The sequence below is a fragment of the Urocampus carinirostris genome, chromosome 15, assembly GCF_059441175.1.
Source record: "Urocampus carinirostris isolate Australia breed hairy pipefish chromosome 15, RoL_Ucar_1.0, whole genome shotgun sequence".
In the NCBI taxonomy this organism is placed as follows: Eukaryota; Metazoa; Chordata; class Actinopteri; order Syngnathiformes; family Syngnathidae; genus Urocampus; species Urocampus carinirostris.
In genome coordinates, this window is record NC_142363.1 from 14,407,951 (window position 1) to 14,429,929 (window position 21,979).

Sequence of the window (21,979 nt, forward strand, 5' to 3'; positions counted from 1 at the left end):
ATAAACTACATAAATAAACACGTTTGAAAAAAAATATGGTGTAAGATTAGTTTGGATTTTTTAAGAGAAAATACGACAGTTTGTAAGGGCATGGAGCCATGGAAGTTGACATGTATGAAAATGTCATTATCTTTGTTAAAATTTTTTCAACGCTGTGAATTATTTTGAATGAAATTTCTCTCTGTGAGTACTTTTACGTCATGTGTTAATTTCTCACTTTGTGTGTCATTGCGCAAGAAACACGCGGTCGGTGAACACCCCCACTTTGTTTTTTTGGCGCCACGTGATTGGTCAGTAGTTGTGTCAATCAAGGGGCGGGGTTCGTGCGCCGCTAATTTCTAAACCCACACCCTCACAATTTGGATTCAGTTGAGTCCGCGTGCGAGTCTGGAGCAGGTCCTAATCCAGATTTGTTTTTCTTTCATTTGGATCGTGGTGCCTCTCAAATTTGGTGGCGTTGAGGAAACCTAGAGGAGTTTTCCCAAACTTTTTGCTGTGGCGAATTTCATCTCATTTTTTAATACACTTTTTCTGAAGATGATCCTAAAGAGGTCCGTTTTACCGTTGTTGGTGTTGTGCCTGGTTGGGGTGCTGGAGGCTGACGAGTGCACACCGTGCCACCTCCGGACGTGCCCGGCTAAGGCGACACAAACCTGCGATGGTGACCGGAGAGCAGCCATGGATCCTTGCGGCTGCTGCCAGCACTGCTCCCGCCTGGAGTGGGAACCTTGCGGGGGGGCCGACTGGACCCTGGGCTACTGCTCTCTTGGGCTCATGTGCGCTTCTGTCAACTCCACAGGAGCTGCCGTCATCCCTGAAATTGGCGTCTGTAAAAGTGAGTGGCACATGCTGGGAATACACTCTTTGAATCGATCTAAATTTTTGTTTTAACAACATTTAAAAATAACATACATTAAATTGTCGGTGTGGCGATTTGTTTGAGGTGCCCCTTGATAGTTAAAAGTACAATATTCTCTATTAAGTACCTGCCAACATTGCCCTATTGAGTTTAAAGATTCTTTATGCTTTATCTTTTACACATCTGCTTCTATCTGTTCGGGGCGGAACACAGTAGGTACGAGGAATGGGGAGGGGGTATAGAAGGAGCGTTGAAGAGTGATGTCATGCTCGTCCATGCTGTTCTTTAAACATTTTTATTTGTCAGTGTGGTGAAATTGATAAGAGGCCTTCTTCAGGTACAGTCCAAATGCAAACCCAAAACCCAGGGAGGATGTGAACTGCACGTGCTTGCCCAAGCATCATGAGCTGTCTAAGGCTGCAATCATAGCTTTACGTCAGGAGATGGCGGCAGAGAATAAGAAAGTTCCAAATATCGTACAACTCTTTTTTTAAAGGAACATTATGTATATTATTTGACTACTAGGTGGCACTGTATTATGTAATGCAGTGCTAAATGAGCACAGCATACCAGCAAGATGCCAGACAGACAAAGCGGCTCAGAAGGTAGAGCGTCTTTGGATCAAGAGATCGCAGGTTCGGATTCCGTCAGCAAAAGACTATCAATTAGTAATGGCAGATGTGAACGCACCCAATTGTGTGTTTTATATTTAAAAAAATAAAGATTTGTAATTGATGTAAGTTGTTGATCTTCAGACCCAACCAATAATTAGATAAAGTCAACCTTAACTCATGTTTTTTGACTGTTGTACTCCACTGTTTACATCAGGCGGTCAAGCCTTGGCAGTAGTGCCCGCCGTTTGTTTGGCGCTGGTCCACAGCTCTCGAGGGTTCTTCGTGCCAGCAGACTTTCCAGGTTCTCTGGCACTTTTCTCTGAGGCTCAGGCTGCTCAGCTGTTATAAAGCATGACACTATTAGTTTGGTAAATGGAATGACTTAAATTGAGGTTCAAGCGAGTTTAGCTTTTGACAAACTTACAAGATGCGATAGGGTACAGTTGGAGAAACCGTACATAGGAGATTTTGAAAGTCTGATCGGCCGTTCTGCGTTTGTGTAACTTCAAAGTAAGACATATAAAATACAAGTAAGTTATCCTTCCCTTTTTGAGGAAAAAGCAACCAGACCCTCCACCTGCATTCAATCCAGCCCAATTGAAGATGACTGACGGCTCTCTGTGCCAGCCTGCTTTCCTTGACCCAGTCGTTCAACCGTCCCTCTGCAAGGGTGGTCCAGATCAAGGTTCCATGACAATTAGCGAGATTCTTTCAACCCCTAGGCCACAGCTCATGATTGTACCTCTTTGAGGGTGTCATTTTTGAATAAGGACCTCCTCTGATTGGGTTCTGTTCACGTAGCCTCAGGCTTTTTCGGCGCATGCCGCCGACCCTCAAGTCACACGCAAGTGCATGCTGCCCAAGGGTCGGGGTGGGGGTAAGGCAACACCTCCCGGTATGTTTTCAGGGGCCACAGTAGGAAGAATGATCCCAGATTTCCCTCCTCAAGCTGCAAAGGTCTTAAAGTGATTAGACCTGCAATCAGTGGTAGGGGGTAAATGTTTCCGATCACCTCTGCTTTGCCGGTGTTCCGGGTGGTCACAATCAGTAGCTTTCCATGATGGGAATAGTCTAATTAAGATCCTAACAGTACAGATATTTGGGTACTTAAGGGTGTAAAAACGTGTAAGGTAATCTGACTGTGATCATGACAGTGAGTCCGTTCATAACCGGAATTGTCATTCATGTAAACCAATAGCGCCCCTTTAATACCTTGGACGTAAAAGACTTGAGGGCTTGCAGTACTGACACAAATTATACACACCAACTCTGGCTATCTGATGAAGAGGCCTCACTTGAATTGGTTGATTTCTCTGCGATATTTTCAGTTTCTGTTCTGGATCTCTGGCGAAAGTTCCACAGTTGTGTGTGTGTGTGTATGTATAGTGTAACTCGCAAGAGGGGCAACAACAAAGAGCATTTTACGAACAGGGATAAACAGGGTTGGGTAGGGTTACTTTAACTTGATTACTTTCAATTACTTTTGGATTACTCCAATACCAAATATGCTAATAAAAGACAAAAGAAACTAAATATGAATAAAATTATGACTCACAAGACGTGGTAAGCTTTCTCTCCTGGCTTTGATCTCCGGCAAAACTAACATAAAATGCGACAGAAACAAAATGAAAATAAATCCAAACAGCTTGCCAACATCATTTTTGCCGTTCCATGTATTCCGTTACTCCCCAAGCCTGCACAAAATTTAGTAATTGTATTCATATTTAGTTTATTTTGTCTTTTATTAGCATATTTGGTATTGGAGTAATTGAAAGTAATCCAGTTAAAGTAACCCTACCCAACCTTGGGGATGAATCAAGTCCATATTGATTCTGGTGAGTGGCCGCAATGAAATCATCTTGTATTTCAAGTCAATGGTTAAATGTGATGACGACGTCTATTTTCTTTGTGATGTGGCTTGTGCTTCACCCTTTCCAGAGGAGTTAACTCCTGTCCCTGGTCGTATGAGTCGATTATTAAAATGGGTTTAAAAACCTGAATTCGGATCTCAATCCGACAACATTCCCAATCGGAAACCCGCAACAATATTATTGCGTAGGTGTGTGTGATCTTGCATTATCTTGACCTTTTCGGATAAAAAATATACCACTGTTACTCAGCATGCTGCCGTCAAAATATGCAAAAATTGAGCAGATGCGTGCTTAAGTGAATGCTAAGTAACAGGAAAATAAGCAAAAAGGGATTCAAATGGTGGTTCAGATAAATTGTCTACATAACGCAGAAGTAAAATATGCAAAGAATGCCAGAGTGAGGTAGCGTTTTCCGTTTACGTGACGTGTCTGAAGTGTACAAATGGCAGCTTCAAAGGATTGGTCAAGAGGAATTCCTGATTTATCTGAGATCTGCCCATCAGGCAGGTTAAAAAAAAATCATCTAGTCATCACTTAACGATTTGTTTGGAAGTTCTGGAATCGAAGTGCTCATTTGTGCTTCTTTGCATATGTTGCCATGCAACGTCTGTCTTGCTTGGACGCTCCGTCCACTGCCCTTTGCATGCCATTCCTTCTCTCTTTCCTCTGGTATTATCTAATGTTTCAAAGACTTCCTTTTTAGCTCCCTATCAGCCAGAGGGCCTCCAGAGGTCAGCTTTCTCGTCCCGATTGTGGATGCCAAGACAAGCAGACTGAACGGCTGAGCCAGGGATCCCCCTGGGACGAGCCACGGGCCCTGGCCAGAGTCGTGCCAGGCCAGATCCCAGATAGCCGGGTCAGAGTAGTTTGTTTATACAAACCCTGCCTGACCACAATGTCCAGTCTTTCACTGACTATTTGGACTCCTGCTACCCTTTCTCTAGACGGGCACGTTAGTACCAAACATTTCATATAAAAACACATTAACGGTGAGAGGGAAACGGCGGATGGAAAAATGTCGAGACCTGGCTCATTTCAGGGCGAAAGGAAATCAGAGAGAGCGTTCAGGATTTTAGTTTATTGAAACGACTGCTTCTGCTGGCTGCCCGAGAGGGCTATTAATGGTGCAGACCAGCTCAGGTTAAATAGAGGTAACTTGTTCAGTCTAACGGCATTTATTTGAAAATGCCAGGCTTCTTTGTAGGAGGAGAAGTTAACTTTTTTACTCAAAGTAGATGAATCTATGACTTCTCAAGTTGAGTATCAGTATAGATATGAAACAAGGTGTTATCGAACCCATTTTTTAAAAAGTAGATTAATCTATTATATGCCCTTTTAAGAAGCGAGAATCTCCATTTCAGGTTCTTGACAGAGTATATTTGCTTTTTCTATTGTTATCTATAAACGATGGCTGATATTATCGGGGCGGCAGTAGCTCAGGAGGTAAAGCACTCGTCTTGGGGATTAAGAGGTCGCAGGTTTGATTTCCGTCTCCTCTGTGTTATATGTCGAATTGTCCTTGGGCAAGACACTGAATCCCTAATGCCACAGATAAGCAGGTTGCCTTGCATGGCTGACGCTGCTATCGGTATGGGAAGGTGTGTCAATTGGTTAGTGTGAAGCGCTTTGGGAGGTCTTTATTCACATTCATTCATTCACATTTTTTTACTTTTGCTCTTTGACAAAACCATAACTGCATTACAATTTGAGTTCTAAAATTGGATTTAAACTATCCTGCTTAAGAATACACAGATTCAATCAAAATTTTTTAAATTGTCTCAAATTATCAGCAAAGAAATTGACAGGTCATTTGAACAGAAAAATGTGTTTTTGCTGCAGCCCTACTTTGACTTTGTGATAACAGATAAAATAAGTTGTTATATCCATGTCACTATCCTGGACTCGTCCTGGAATCGTCGTTCTCAAACTTTACCATGTTTGTTTACTTCTCATGTTTTTTACTGGTGGAAATGAGCCGCTGATTGACAGCTACCAGACTTGTATACATGGATTTTATAAATGTACGTGTGTGTATAGAAACCCTTTGCAATATTTTTTTCCCAAAGAGTTGGAAAATAACTTAAGTGGATCGCAGAAATTACCGTATTCAAATTAGGCCTGCCCAAGTGAGGGGCAACGTAAGGTGGCCGACTCAACTCCAAGTCATTCCTGTATTCAAAAGTCAAATTCTTTGGGAATAGAGAACGATTTTGTTTGAAGCACTTTGAGAGTGTTTTTATGAATGAACCGAGTTAGAATCGGAGTGCCCCATGGGGCTTTTCTGGTTCCTGTTATATTCAGTCAATTAATCATATTTAATCTTTTTGAATTCAGCAAATCCTGTCAATCAGATTTATGGTCGGAAAACAATAACAATAGATAATAAATGAATAAATCCAACATTCTCTTTAAAGTCTTTGTGAGTCTTCAAATATAAATACAGACCAATATGCATCATTCCAACTTTAAAGCTGGATGGTTGGATCAAGCTCTCATTGCACTTCATCGTGGTTTTAATGAGGCATGGGAGCCACATGCTTGGGAAAACGTCACACTTTGTCTCATCCTGTTTACTTTGTTGCCGATCCTGTTGATCTTTGACAACTATGAAGTAGGGTAATTTGCTCTATGCAATAGACTTTAGTCATGCGTTTCGTAGGAAAGGAATACAATGGATAATTTGTATGTGAAGGCTTTCTCTATTTCTGCAGAGTTTTGGTGGTTATTCAAAAATGTGTCTCATCCTTCCGTCATTCCTCCACACTGCTTATTGGGATTGGTCCAAGATTGTGGAAGGGCTTGGCAACAGGACTGCATCTGGTGTGATCATTTTGGTGCTATTGGGCTTGGTATAGTGAAGGTGTTTTTAAGAAGGAGTGTCATGTTGTGCAACTAAAATAAGGGAATAGCTTCGCTGGTTGGAGTAGCACGGCACTACAAGGGGTAGATGAAGGGCAACCTTACAGAAAAGTTCCCACTTTCAGTCTGTATTATTTGATCCCTAGTAAACTCTTGGAGTAGTACCGACTTTGAAAGAACTTAAGTTTGTGTTCTGCTATTTCTATGCTCACAAGGTATCTTCAGTCCTGTATGCCTGGCAGCCATCCTACTTGGCTAAAGGAGATTTAATTGAATAAATTACCCTGTGGACAGCAGTTTTTTTTCTGTTAAATTTATGCGTTATGTTAGACGACACTTGTTTACAAAGCAGCTCAGTAGAAATCATCAACTTGCTAGCGTACACATAGCTCAAAAACTCCAATGTAAATGAGCTAAAATTCAAGTCACAGATCTAATAAAACTAAAATGCAAACTTTGGACAAAAGTTTGTAATTAAATGATGAGTAAATCATCAAATATCTTTTTCAGAATTGTTTTTATTCTTCTTGCTTAGAATGAAGAATGAGGTTCTGTTTTTACTATTGGACATGTGGAAAGTAGATTAATTTGGGATGCCAGAGTCGTTCATTGATTTGACTAGTACTGCATACTGTTTTGTTATTTTGGCTATTGTGCACTGTTTACATCATTGTCACTATTGGCCAATCATTTTGCTGTTCTTTGATTTTCAACACTGTTTAGGGCGGATCGGCTTTCTGTAACATAAGAGATTTAATAAAAAGAAGAGGGTAGGGGCAGAAACTTTAGAACAGGCCAGAATTATTTTGCATCTTGAGGGGTTTTGTACTGTTCTCTCCTGTTTTCTTTGCAAACTCAAAATTAATTGATGGATTCTCTCCTAATTTTGAGTCTAACAAGTCAGTGGTCCCCAACCAACGGGCTGCTACCGGTACCAGGCCATGTGTTGTTTGGTACCGGGTTGCAGAAAAAGAGAAACGGTTGCCTTATTTTTTCCTTATACCGTATTTACCAGGGTATGACACACATTTTTTTACCCCAGAAAATAAGTATGAGGTTTTCGGTCGTATAATTCCGTATCTGAGCAATGATTGATCAGTCGAAATACATCACTGACCACGTTTGCACAGTATTGGAGTTAGTGGTAATGCAATCGGATCGCTGTGGTGAGAACGCTAAATCATAACGTCTATACCCCTAGGAATGTATATGACATAGGAAAAGGCATTTTTTTTTTTTCTTCTCACCATCAAAATATTTTTACGCAGGGTACCACATTGTTGATGTAATTATTAGGCTGGGCTGCAAGATATTGTCAGACATTCAACCTGTCTGTGGTAATGAAGAGGTTGGGGACCAACTATTAACTTATAATTAACCAACTTGATACCACACAAATGGTAACTAAAGTCGATACCTAAAAATAAGACCTAACCTTCGTGTTTTGCCAGCACTTTTTCGATCTCCTTCTGCCTGACGTGCAGCCGTACTACGTTTTTGATGCAACCCAAATTTCCGAAGGACTGGTTGAAAGGAACCAGTGCCAACCCTGAAACTTTCACTTGTATTTGGGTTCGTAATTATAAGCAAATTATCTCTTAGCTCATTGTTTTTCCTCATCGTTTTTCCACCTGCAGTTCTTCCAGACCATCCTGAGGCCGGCCTGGAAGATGAACGATGCCCGCTGATCATGGGCTGCGACAGAGAAGATGGTCAATGTGTATGTGATGCCAGACACACATGCCTGGGATCGTTCACTTACCCAGACCAGGAGACCTGTATAAAGGCCCACGCAGGTGAGTCCTCTTAGGTTTTTAGAACAGATCCATAATATTCTGAGACAGGGGTTGGGAACCTCTTTAACTTTAAAAGCCATGAAAGCAAAGTATTTTGGTATTTTTTGGAAGAGATGCACCAATTTTTTTAAGACAAAATCTAGCAAAACCAGCTCTCCAGACAAAGACTCATTTTTCAGCACATTTTATTTCACTGTGTGACGTTTGATTATTTGATCAAATCTATGCAATAATAATGCCAGATCCTTTCTTCAATATGGACACATTTTCATGGTTCACGGATCCCTTAAGCACCTTGGTCGTAGGGGCACAAGGTCAAGTGGTGTGCCTCAGGCAAGTACATCCTGGTGGCATCCAAACCCCTCCAGGTTGATTTTTGGGTAGGGGTTTGCTCCCCCACATAAAACTGTACTTGTTTCCATGGATACCAGTAGCAGGAGAAGCCTCTTGATCTGTCTTCGATTCATCACCTGGTCGACTTTGTTGTCTGCATAAAGCGTTCTCCCGCTCTTCAAAGATGATACCAGATCCTAAATCACGGGGAACAACTTTCTTTCTAAAATGTTGTAATACTCGATTACTAATCCTAACAAAATACTTAAAATCAAGATTTACAACAATGGCCAAATTACACAATTCTGTTTTCAGAAAATAATAAATAGACATTACTTTTGAGTAGCCCACTCAGTATAAAAGTCTAATCGACAAATATATTGTACCACTGGAAATATGTTTCTCTCCTGCAATTACTTAAGATTGTTGAGGCTCATTTTGACCGACATTTTTGCTCCAAATAATGGTTTTAAAACGAGGTGTGAGAAAAGTTATTTTGTTAAAAAGTTACAAAATACTGCAAAAGAATGGGATACGGTATTGTATTTAGGGGAGTGCGCTATGTGTACAGAGATCAGCCAACCCCAACCACTCAGCCATTAAAATGCTCTGGGTGCTTGCCTGGCATTTTTTGGGTGTACAATTTGTTCTGTGGGTTTTTTTAATGAAGTGTCTAAACAGTCAACATAGATTGTGAGCTTCCATATAAAAGATTCTTCAGAAACTTATAACCAAAATGGGGTCTGTAGGTGTAACACAGTGAGTGTGAACTGTAGGCAAAACTTTACCTCAAAATTGACTTGCTGTGTTGCTTCGTCTTCGCAAATAGTAAATTTAGAAAGTCTCAGAAGATTGCCATAACCCCTAGTTTTATCTCCGAGCCAGATGTACTCCTGAAACTTCTTGTAAAAAGTTTTAATCCTCGACACATGTTGCCCGTAAGTGACTAATGCTACTTAGATTTCCTAGCGATGAATCACACACGTGAAGACTTGAGGGTTTCATGACTCATTAATGGCATTTGCCTTTTTTTTTCTCCAGAAGGTCGGAAGCAAGAATCCCGTGACGGACCGAAGCAGAAATACGTGGGGCCTTCCAACCCGGCTTGTATGTTCTCGGGATGTAACTTGACCAGCGACGGCTGTGTGTGCGAGTCTCAGAGCTGCAGCCACCACTTTGCTTACATCAACCGCAGCCAGTGCCAAGAAGCCGCAGGTAACTTTCAGTTGCGCTGGCAACAGGTCCAGCTGCAAAATACAACTTTGTTGAATCAGAGAGGTTTCTATTTGTTGACGAGAGTTTAGTGGTCTCCATCGGCATATTTGACACCGAAGACACATGGGCTATCCTAACTGACAAACATTAAATTCATTATCCTAAAAGGCCTTAATTGCCATTGAAATGTCTCAAATCCAATTTTTGAAAGTCTTAAAAATGTGAACACACTAAAAAAGATTTGTATGACTTTGAACAGAAAAGATTTAATTGTCTTTTTTGATAATTCCCCGATTTACTTTCATGGCAACATCGCGTAACCACAATAACAGAACTATCAAAACAGTGATGTGGTTTCAGTCGGGCCTTTCAAAACGGACGCATGCCTTAGTTCTACCCACGATACACATCGCCACTTTGGACAGAGAGCCTTACTTTGGACCATGGGAAAGTCTAAATTTAATGAGAATTGGCTGTCCGACGAAGGTTTTTCGCGATTGCTAAAAGCTGCGCCAGGTAATGTGAATGAGGCACAATGTATTGTGTGCAAGAAATATTTACGTTTTCTGTTTTGTTTGTTTTCAGTTCACTTGGTTTTAAACTTGAGTTCAAAAGGTGTTAAAAAGTCTTGAATTGAACTTGCCTTAAGCTGTAGGAACCCTGTGGATGTTTCCCTCTCTCGTCCAAACACAGCTTTAGATAATTCACACTCGATGTTATGTGTCTCAATTAAAATAAAATGAACCCTTAAAACGGTAAAAGGAATTTCTCTATATTGACATAAAGCAACATTCAAATTACTAATCATTGATGAGGTTTTTCATCTGTTATCCCGATAAAACTATCTAAAAACGAATCCAATATCTCCAAAAAAAGAGATCCTAATAGAGATGAATCATTCAAATGATTATTTAAATAAGGAATTGAGCCCAGTATTCCATAAATTACGTTGTCGTTAAAATAGTGAGCAAAGAATTGTTTTTTTTCTCTTCTAAAATTAATACTGCTATGGTCACATATGGTAATGTTTCTTGATTTCATTTTTCTTCAAATTTTCTGGTCATTTCTCAGATCATAACATATATTGATTTATCAATTAATAACTGTGTAGTGAACATTGGTTGCAACAAAATGAGACCTGCTGCTAAGGCTAAATGTGTAATAAAGAAAATGTCAGGATAAATGGGCAAACATATTTACAAGGTAGTGTTTGGGTACTGGCCTAAGTTGTAATAATGGTACAATCAAAAACGGTGCATTTGCTTACGTTGGGAAATAATAATAATTTCTTAGCTATTTGTTGGCATGTTTTTGCAAACATAGTTATTGATTTACATTAAATTTATCTCGAATGAGTCAATTTGAAATAATTTTGTTTTAGAAATCAGATATATATATATATATATATATATATATATATATATATATATATATGTTTTTAATAAAGTTATGATAATAACAAAAATAATCAAATTAAGTGAATGATGACAATTTTGTATTTATTCTTAATGAAATTATATTAAACTTCTATTGGGGCCATTTTCCAACTGATAATTACATTTTAGATTTTACCATTTAGGGATCACCTATTTTCTTATCTTTGCCATGGGATTTTTACAAGATTATGGATGGAAATCACCAGTGGGTGAAAAAACAACTGAGGAACTTAAACCATAATGTGTGGTCACAAAACAGGACTTTTGTTGAATATAAACTGTAAAGTGGAGAAGAAGAAAAAAAACATTCTTTTGTGACTCGGGGCGGCGGTTGGTTGTTTCCCCCAGGAAGTTCTGTTCGACAAAAGCACCGTCATTAAAACCTGTAGAGACAATAAAAGCACTTTCCTCCATCGCCTGACTGCTGACAGTTTCGTCTCACGCCGGCGAAAAGTGTAAACAAAATTTTTTAGCAGCGTATGACAAACACTCTTTTATTGCCTCAAGTTATGAGGCAAGTGCACTTCCTTGCCGCTACTGTAAATATTGTATACTGTACATTGTGGGCGCATTTGAACCCGAACGTCTGTGTTTATGCACGTGTGTGATGATTATCTAGTTCTTGCTGCGCCCCAGCCAGACATTTTCCTTTGTCTGCCATCAAGAGGAACTTCCTTTTATTTACTGGCAGACCGAAGCAGCATGGTTGAAAGTCTGCCTCTTGTGATAGGCCATCGTGCTTCGACCAAGGATTGTTTTTAGAACATGGTAAAGCGTTTGTACTTTGAAAAATAATCTACAGGTATGATCCTCCCAAATTTACAGTTTGAAAATGGCAGCTTGAATTGAGCCTTTATGAAGATTTGGTTAGAGAGGTTGGATTATTTTTTAGTTTTTCATTGAAGACCCTGTATTTATTTTACTAATTAATCAAAAACTGTAAGTGTATGTGGTCCTTTCTTGAAAGTCACCCTTCCTGTCAGATCTTCAGTTACCCTGTTATTAGAGGGCTTAAAGGTGTTTTTATCGGTCTGTCTTTTCCTCCTCTCTCTCTTTTTCTCCTTTCTCCCCCTCCCTTTCTCTCTCTCTCTCTCTCTCTCTCTCTTTTAACCTGTGTATCTCTTTCCCTCTCTTTTTCTTCCCTTTTCTCCTGTCTTTCTCCCTTATCCTCCTGTCTTTCGCTTATCTTTCTCTCTTTATGTATGTCACCTATCTTTCTTTCTCCTTTCACCCACTTTTTTCCTTTCTCTCTTTCTATCCCTTTCTCATTCTCTCACTTTTGCTTTTTTCTCTATCGCTTTCCCCTCTTCCTCTCATTCTCTCTCCCACTTTTCTCTTTTTCTACCACATTTCTCTCTCTACCTGTTCTTCTTTCTCTCTCTCTCTCTTTCTCCCCCTCTGCTTCTTTTCTTCATTCTTTCTCTTTGATTAATCCACAATTTCAGGAAAAAACCCTTTTCTGCTGACACCAGATTGAGAATAATACTGGTAATAAACTGAGTACATACGAATTCGTATTTAGTCCTTGAGGTTAAGTAGTACTGTACAAGTACTGGAACCTTTTTTGAATGCCTTATCTAAGGCAGGGCTGGCCAAACCATGGCCCGCTATGCTTTATAATTTGGGCCACTGAACAAAAAGTTAAATAAAATGTACTACGATAAAAAATGCATATGATCACATTTTGTGCTTAAAACGGAGGCCTTTGCAATACTTTGTGTTTCAAAACCCATTTAATGAAATTGTATCTTTATCGACTAAAATACTAGTCTCAAGTCAAATTTTTTCTAGGTTTTAACATTTGAAAAAGTAGTATATCTTTTTTTTGTTAAATCAGAAGGTGTTTTTAAAGGGAGAAAAGCGATAGTGTTGATTATGTTGTTCTAACTGGTAAATGATTAAAAACATGGGCAAAAAAATTGCATTTGCAGTGTTTAATCTAGACACCTCCTTCCCATTCTTTGTTCTTAAATCTGTTTTATTTGCTCATTCATACCGCTCAACCTAAATGTTCTCTTAGCCATGTAAAACCTTAACATTGCACCTTCACTGACCTCTTCCTGTATTTTCACTCCAATCTTGTTCTCAACTGCTTCGCGGACCGCTGATGTAACGAGGGTGCAAACATTTGATGTGAGGCAACACGACGATCAGACAATTCCTCATGTCCGGGATGTGATAAGTGTAAGACGGACACTGTAAATAGGAAATCTAGAGTGCAGCCAAACATTTTGATGAGTTTTTCTTTCTGTTGGGCCTTTTGACACTCTAGAGGAGCTGATGTGTCATTCCCGATAAGGCCTCCGACTGCTCTTTGGAAGGAATTCCCCTTCTTCTTGCTGATATGGGCAAGCGCAAACAATGTTTAGAGAAGTCATACAATTGGCGGCACGTCATAATAGAACCTTATCGTGCTCTTGCAGATAGCAGTAGCAGCAAGCATGCACTTTAAAATGACAAAATACACAGTGCTGCACTAACGTGAGGATTTTCCAGGTTTTTGTTCAGACGTTTGTTGATTTAACATTTAAATAAATCAACTCATACCTTACAACTTAGCATTTGATTAACACAGTAACAAAGGTGTTGATTAAAATAGTATGACTTTTGGGAGTTAAAAATAGTTTGCTGCTAACCTTTACCTCTACATGCGAAAGTCATCTGAACTCTGTAGCGACAGTAAACATCCATAGAAAACAACTTGTCCTTTTTAAGTGTGCAGGCTAAATTCTAACAACCTTTTGACATGAAATTGTATTCAACACATTTGTTTCACAAACGTACCAAATATTCGTTTATCCATCGACCCATTAGCTGCCCCGCTTCTCCTCATTGGGGTCTCAGGGGTGCTGGAGCCCATGACAGCCATCTTCTGGCAGTGGGCAGGGGACACCCTGAAATATAGGACCGGCTATTTGATGGGAATGTGGAAAGAAACCGGAGTGCCCGGAGGGAAAACATGCAAACTCCACACGGAGAGGCTGCAATAGCTGGAATTGAACCCTGAACCTCCGCACCGGGGCTGTGCACTAACCACCCACCCGCGTTCCGCCCATATTCATTCGGTCTTTTACAAATATTTTGAACAAAACTAAATAAGCTGTTTTTTTAAATTCATCAAATAAACCATTTGATCAGCAAAAGAAGTAATTAGATTCATGATATAACAAGCTTTAGTGAATGAAATATGTAGTAATCTCCTGGGGCCATTTTCTACCAGCTGCCTAACAAAAATCCTTGTGTACTTAGTAATCACCATTTCCCTATATTAACTATTTATGAGCGCTAAGATAAATGGGGAATATACCAAACACTTTTATGTATCCGTAGGTTAAAAATACATGTCAAATCCTGTTTATTTGCATAGCCCTTAATCACAAAAAATCTCAAAGGGCTGCACAGACTATCATTACACCATCCATGTGTACATAAAGTTAAATATATTCAAATCCGTGGAAACTACATCTCTTTGCTCTTTTCTATGAAAAACTGCATTAACTCGTGTGACTTTTAGGGCTAGGTGAATACTGATACTTCCATTTTAAGTTCTAAGTTATTTGTATTCACAACTGTGGCCAATCCCCAATTGTCTGCCCTCAATTAGCAGATTTCAATCAATAGATGTTCTATGTTAATGGAATATTAGTACCTGGTATCAGTATTGCTAACTATTCTAATCCGTTTTTTTTTTTGGGGGGGGGGGGGGGGGTTGTTTTGTTTTTAATGAACAAGAGTGCAGTTCTCTCAAACAATATCATCAACAAAACAGAACCAGTAAATAGTTCTTTGAAATCACAATTTAGCAACTTGCTGTCAACTGAAAATGGCATCATAGTAGTTGGTCCTCAGGTAACAAGACAGAAAACAGCTGAGTCACGATTGGTAGTTTCCTGAGCCCCTTTTCCGCTTTTGCAAGTGAGCCAAGCTGCCCAGATGCTCATCTTGACCACAGATGAAGGGCGAAATCTTTAAGTCTGTGCAGTTTGGCTTTTAGCAGGAGATGCTCAGCCTAACTGGCCTCTGTCTCAGTTTCCCTGGAAGTGTCCTGCTCCCGTGGGCCAACTTCCCCAGCTGTAACTTCTCGTCAGGCCCCCGCAGTTTGACGGCCTGTTGCATCTCCATTGTGGCACAGCTTTATAGAACCTTAGGATAAGACCAAAAACCCACAGAGGGCAGCTGGACTGAGACAGCTTTGTTCTTCGCTGACTCTGTTCCAAAGTCAGGCGGCGAACAGGACTGGCATTGTGCGCTTTTTCCATGAGTAAACGGAGGCTGTCAACACAAGTCTCCTCTGCCCAGCCGAAGCAATCGGGCCCGGGGAAAAGACTGCTCTCCTTGTGCCCTGCTCGGGAGCCAAGGGAAAAAAATCAGATGTTATTCTTTATTCAATGAGTGGCGGAGATGCCAAAAATAAGCATTGTTGACAAAAGAGCCCATTCTGCGGTAATGGCGCAATTTTCTTATCCCGGCTTCTGATATCATTGTGGATGCCTGGGAGTGAGGGACAGGTTTATTTTTAATTTTTGCAGATTGCATTCAACCCTGATGTTTTCTATTCTCCTTCGCCTCTACGGTGTGGAACAAAAGCACTGAATGTGATTTTGGCTGAGGCACTCAATCAAGCATGCCAAATCGGGCCTTTTGTGTCCGGAGTACGGCCACTATTACGACACAAAGATTAGTTGTAATTACAGCCGTCCATGCTCAGTGAGGAAACACAAACGACATAGAATCCATTTGCTGTTGACTTTTCTTGTCCTTTATTGTGTTTGAAAATGTGCCAGTCAGAAAATTATATTAATTAGACGCACCAGGACCTGACGGTTTTCCCAAATGGGTTCTATTTATGCTTGTCATTTGAATGACAATGGCGTGTCTGACAGCTGCGTTTCCCAGCGCACTCTCACCCTATCCATTATCTTTGTGAAAGAGTAATCAACATGCTCGGGTAGACATAGAATTAATCGACAGGGTTTTCCAGGGCATTTTCTATGACTTTGGAGGTTTTCATATGCAAAATCTGTCTTGAAATGATGTGTGGTCGTCTGAACTAGAACTCATTGTAGGACATTTATTTAACTCCACTGAAGAAAAAGGCCCAAAAAATGTCGAATGAACCGCAGCTTTCGATGAGTGCAGTAGTTTTATGTTGGCTAAGTAAATAGAAAAATATCATAAAAGCAAAATGGAACATTTTAATTTTCGCTTTTCCTAGTTTAAGCACAGTAGTTGAATAACACTACCCATTTCAGAAGTAGTTACTTCAATACCATCTTAGCAGACGTTTGTTGGTAAGGCTGGAATGAATGGGCTTCATGATCAATGGTTCTAGTTTACAGGGGTGCCGGGATGGAGTATTTGTCTCTATTTTTGTTGACAGGCATCTGAAGGCCTGTCAGAGTTCTTTATATACCAGGGATCAGTTATATCATCAGAAGCAAACAGATGGAGCATGCTTCTGCCTCAGACTCTCATCAAGCACTGGGACTGTAACCAAAACCCCCTATAAATTCCAGCACAAAGTGAGCAGTTGTGGGTTGTAAGACGGTGACGAATCATCTCGTCATTTACTGTATGTCGTATACCAAGATTTCAATCCAGGATCTCATTTTTGAAATTACTTGATTGATGATTAGAGGGCAGAGTATGAGTGTGTGCTTTTATTCCCTCTCTTTACCATTATATTACATTACCAGAGCACTGTGAACTAGAATAGAGAAATCCGTTTGGTAGGGGTAATCCAATCTTGGTAATATGGGGTTTGTCCTTCAACAATGTTGGTATAGAAAGGCCTTCCACTTTTCTTCTTCTCAGCAGTCTCCAGCAAATGTCCTCTTTGAGTGCCTTAGCTCAGATTTGCAGAAGGCCCGGACCCTCGCTCCCCAAACGGGGTATAAGACCTATTATGTTGGCTCTGGCCAATGTATGGACCAACACTTGCCAAGTGAAGCAGAGTAGGGAGAAGAAGAAAAGCTCTGTTGAGGAGCTGTTTGGATTTTGGTCAATTCAGTCATGCAGGGTGGGATCCGAAACCCTTTTGACGGGGTACGTGAGGGCCTTGTCACATCTAGAGTGGCGCCCTCATTTCCCCTGACAGGACGCCATAAAACTGTCACAGGCTGAAGTGGGTATCTAATAACTGTGTAGGGTTTGTAATGGATGCTGGTGTGAACTCCGTTTTTAGTCATAATGGGAAAAGGGTCTTTGTAATGGCACCTGATTATTGGGTTAGAGGTAGCCAACACACCACACGTTTGTACTCATTTATAAAAGCTTACTAGTTCTTTGTTGCTCCAAGCAAAGGTGGAAAGCCCCATAGACCTCTTGCCATTCAGTAAGGGCACATAAACAGACTGAGAGCATTAAAACTTAGATGTACATCATCAATAGACTGAACAGTGACTCAAGATCAAACTGATTTCAGATGGTCTCCAACTTTTGAAACTTTGGTTAAACTTGTGCCAAACATTTGTGACGACTTGAGGACTCAAATTTGGACTCCGTGCACTTTAATGTGACGGGAATTTAAAATGCTGTGACGTTGACTTGATTCAGACATGTGTGAAATGGGTACAACTCCAACTTGGACTTTATGTACCCGGCAAGACTTGGACCGGAACCTTTGTTACTCAGAACTGTCTTTAATTCAAATTTGTGACTCAGACAAGACTGGACCTCTTTTGACATACACTAAACTTCATTCCTGTTTTTCAGTTGACCAATTTGTGTACTATAAGTGTACTGAACATATCTTTAACCTCTTGTATATTAATTTGTGTCATTTTCAGAGGCTCTAAGGTGCGTCGGCATCACCTGCCCTGCTCTTCAGGTGTCTTCGTGCCCCAAAGGCTCGGTCTTGACTAAGAGTTACATGCCTCCTGCTGGTTGCTGCCCTTCCATCCCACCACAGTGTACCTGTGACTTTGGCACCTGCCGCCAGCCCCACTGTCCCAGAGGACAGCGCGCAGTGCCAGTCAGCAAGGCCAGCGGTCGGCCTGGAGACTGCTGCGATGTCTTTGAGTGCCAGAAAGGTGATTTTACCCTACTACACACAACACAAATTATTTCTATCCACCTAGGGGGTGTCGTTCTGACACACGAGGTTGGTGATATACCTCCTTGGATTAAATGATTCCTTCATGCTCCTTATTACCCCTGATTGGCAAAGGACCCATCTGTGTTTATGATGACTGTGGACTGTACACATTTTCAATAATGATGCTTAGAAAAAAATATTAATCCAAAACAAAAATGCTCTTTTGGATAATTTCGAAATGGATATAAAACATAACTAGGCTGTCGTGTTGACTCACAAACTGTTGCGTCTTTCACGTCAAACATCAGGGAAGACTTTCTTAGCTGGCTTTCACCCCGTGTTAAGTATATTTGCGAGACGCTGGTATTTTTTTTTTCGTACTGCACACCAGAACGAAGGAGAAGGAGAGCGCTGTCTTAGTTTCGAGCTCTGCCAATACCAAACTTGTACCCAAAAGACATTTTCTCAGAGGCTTGTTTGTCCCTCCATTTTTGCTAGCTGCTAGCCGGGCTTTGGCTTATGTGTAGATGCTAATTCTACAGAGGTAACTTACTACAAGTAAGCAATTGTATTTAGTAAACATGTGCGTTGCACCCCTAATTTTCAATCCTATGAATTAAGTCTGAAATTGTACAGCAAATTCTTTAGATTTTAGCCCTATATCATGAAAGCAATCTTTAAGTGTATAGAATAACTACAATCCTGCAACAAAACACATGTCAGTTTCCAAACTAGAAGTTCTGTAATCAGTTTTGCAGCCACTTTAACAGAACTGACAAAGATGAATGACTTAAGCAATTGCCTCAGTAGAGTGTTAACATTTTTCATAGAAGGTTCATCCAGGAAATACAATGGGCGTCTCGGATAACTTCCCTAAAGACTTTCCTGCTGTTTATGCAGCTTTTCCTTTACTTTCTTTTGTTTTTTTCGAGCCTTGCTGCAGCCTAGCATCACAACACTGCTGGAAACTGAAGTCCTAAATCCTGCTTCATGTATTTGGCTATAAGAGGACCTGCTGTTTACTCTGGCCACTCAACAAATATTCCCTGTTTTACCAACAGAACAAATTCCCATTCTGTCCCTTGCATATGTATACATGGATGCCATGTCGTGGAATTAATGGACTTAACAAGCCCGCTGACCAGTAAAGTGCTTAGTGTATGAATTTGTTCAACAAAACTGCAGTGTCAAAGTGTTCCTGTCTGGTCACACGTCCAGAGGGAAAAAGTTCAGCAGTTCATTGATGGGAATCCTTTTTATGTGCTCCAATCTGCCAGTCGGGAGGGTAATTGAGTCCGGCAGCCTGGCTGGGGCTGAATGGTGGCTGCAGGGGCCATGGGATCAGTGTTTTGATAACAAGTGTCCGCTGCTCTTTGGGCGTAAGGCTTGATGGCTTTTGTGCAGCCCTTACTGTCTGTTAGCTTTGCATGCCTGGGCTCCGTGATGCAAAGTTCTATAGACTGGAACATTCATGAGGGCACACACCAAGTCTTGCTGTCAGCGCTCATCTCGGTTAAAATCAGTCTATTTTGTGCCCTCTATTGTTGTCTTTATGAAATCTCTTGTTGTGTGTCATTTAAAATTAAAAGTTTTACTTTTATTTTAGCGTTAAAAAAACCCGACAAAAGGAATTGACAAGAAACCTCTAGGGACTAAGATTATGCCAGAGACTAGGATTACACACAACATGTGCTCATTGTCCCATTGGAATGACTCGTATGTTTCCATCACCCACATGGCTCCAAGTTTGTCCCACTTGGCCATGGGTTGGTCCGGTTGCGCGAGTATCCGTGACGCGTTGTTCCACCTGTTTTCAAAGCCTGATCATTGTTGTACAGAGCAAGGACTGTGTGTGATCTGATGGAAAAGTATTGTGTTTTTGTGCTGTAGGTCTTGACAGTTACATTGTCCTGACTCCCGAGGTTCTGTTTTGAGCAAGAATTTTGAGCTCAGGAAGCAAATTGTTCTTGTTGAGCGTAACATGTCATTACTGTATTCCACCTTGGGAATTCTTATTATGACTGCCAAGGGTAAAACATATTGTTTCCAGTGCTCTGGTGTGAACTCTCAGCCTGTGAACGATGGTGACCTTATAAGAGCTTGACAGACAACCCACGAATGGTTTCCACCAATGGATAAGTGTCAAGCTTCTTTTTTTATGAATTTTAAATAATTTGATCTCTTATTACATTTTACACAATTGCAAATGCAGTAACTCTTCCATATGGATAATTACTATTGGTACTATTTTAATGGGTTTATATGCATATATGATGAAATGAAATGAAATGATCTGCATTTATATAGCGCTTTTCAAGTCAAGACTTCCCAAAGCGCTTTACAGTGTGCTTCACATATCCCAATAGCGGCCGTGCAGCCATGTAAGGCGCTGACCTGCTTATTGGGGGCATTGGAGGTTCAGTGTCTTACCCAAGGACACTTCGACATGTAACACGGAGGAGCCGGGATTCGAACTGCGATCTCTTGATCCCAAGACGAGCGCTCTACCTCCTGAGCCACACTAATGGTTCTCATATATTATATAAAATTGTGCTTGTGTCTTGTTTAAAACATCTGGCAAACGTGTAATTATTCATAAGAGTTTGATAGTTCCAAGGTCCAATATATTTTATGACGTATGCCTCTTTGTTAGGAAAATTGTACTGCATTTATGTGAGGCAGGGAGAAGTGGCCAAACTTTTTGTGTTGCAGGCCGCATTGGGTTAAGATTTTTGGCAGAAGAGCTAGGAACACTTTTTTTTTTGTTTTCTTTACTGCTGATACGGTCTCAAATCCGATTTATCAAATATACATGTATTTATGACATGAGGACATCTTCACGTCCTTGTTGTATTTCATTTTATATTAGTTAATAAATCGATTCATTTTGAAACATTGGTTTTGAAACACTCGGAATGCAAGAAAACTATTACATTATGCCCCTTTGTAAGCACTAAATTTTTATAATACTCAAAATGCAAAAGTGTTTGTTTTTTTGCACTACATTTGAAAGATTAATAAAATACATGAACATCTTTTAAAAGAAACCGACACGAGACAAGAGTAGCACCAATACAACTTTTTTTTTTTAGTAGTAGTACTTTTTCAACATCATTTACACTGTCATATTTTTACCATTTTTGTTGGGAAGCCCCATGTGGCCACTGGGCTGTAGTTGCTTACCCCTGATGTAGGGGATATAAATATTGCTATACATGAATTATCTAGTGGCTTTTTTTTAAATACATGAATAAATCACAATTTAATTTCACCTGGTCATAAAAAAAAAAAAAAAACGCAGAGTAATCCCCCAAAAAACAAAATGGCATAGGTTCAAATTAACCCTTTTTCGCCTTCCCTTTTTTAAATGACCAATATTTTTTCAATAAAAGAAAAAAAAACCATACCAAAAACTTCATACAGTACACAATTACCAATAAAGTTTTCAAATTTCATTTCCATACTTTTCAATGACTGGAGCTCTTAAATAAATGTTAAGACTGTACTTAAAAATTTTATGGTATGGTTACAAGGTCACAAGGTCATACTAACATTTTTTTCCATCATTATAATCTGGCCTAGGGGCCACTGACGGCCCGTGATCAAAATTTTACTGGCCCACGGCCTCTGTCATAAAATTGATAATATGTGGCCCGCTAGCAATGTTCCCTCTAATTTTCCGTGGGTCTGAGCGTTCACACAAAGTCGGTGAGCAACGCTTGAAACAACAGTGAGCCACCATAATCCCAAGTGTGGCAAGATAATTAATTATCAAACATGTCCAAAACTTGACATCAAGTTACATTTTGCTGAGTTTCCGGCAATGCAAAATTATTTTTCTCTTTTGAATGAATTGACTCATGTACTATTGCAAAGGTTGTACGGCCTACCAACGTCGTTTGTTCTGACAATTCTTTCACAAGATATCCATTTCTTTTTATTTCCTGATATGTTTTCTCG

The 21,979-nt window shown here is 40.2% G+C and overlaps 1 protein-coding gene across 2 annotated transcripts in view; it reads left to right on the top strand.

Annotated features, from left to right (window-relative positions):
• The first annotated feature begins 369 nt into the window (after positions 1 to 369).
• LOC148351641 (cysteine-rich motor neuron 1 protein) overlaps positions 370 to 21,979 on the top strand; it is a 51,671-nt gene continuing 30,061 nt past the window's right edge. Inside the window, exons 1-4 of one of the 2 annotated variants that reach the window (XM_088355134.1) lie at positions 370 to 835; positions 7,841 to 7,999; positions 9,374 to 9,547; positions 17,772 to 18,014. In XM_088355134.1, coding sequence (XP_088211260.1) covers positions 538 to 835; positions 7,841 to 7,999; positions 9,374 to 9,547; positions 17,772 to 18,014 — 874 coding nt within the window. In that variant the 5' untranslated portion in view covers positions 370 to 537. The remainder of the gene's footprint in view (positions 836 to 7,840; positions 8,000 to 9,373; positions 9,548 to 17,771; positions 18,015 to 21,979) is intronic. The other variant, XM_088355135.1, reaches the window with a different exon arrangement.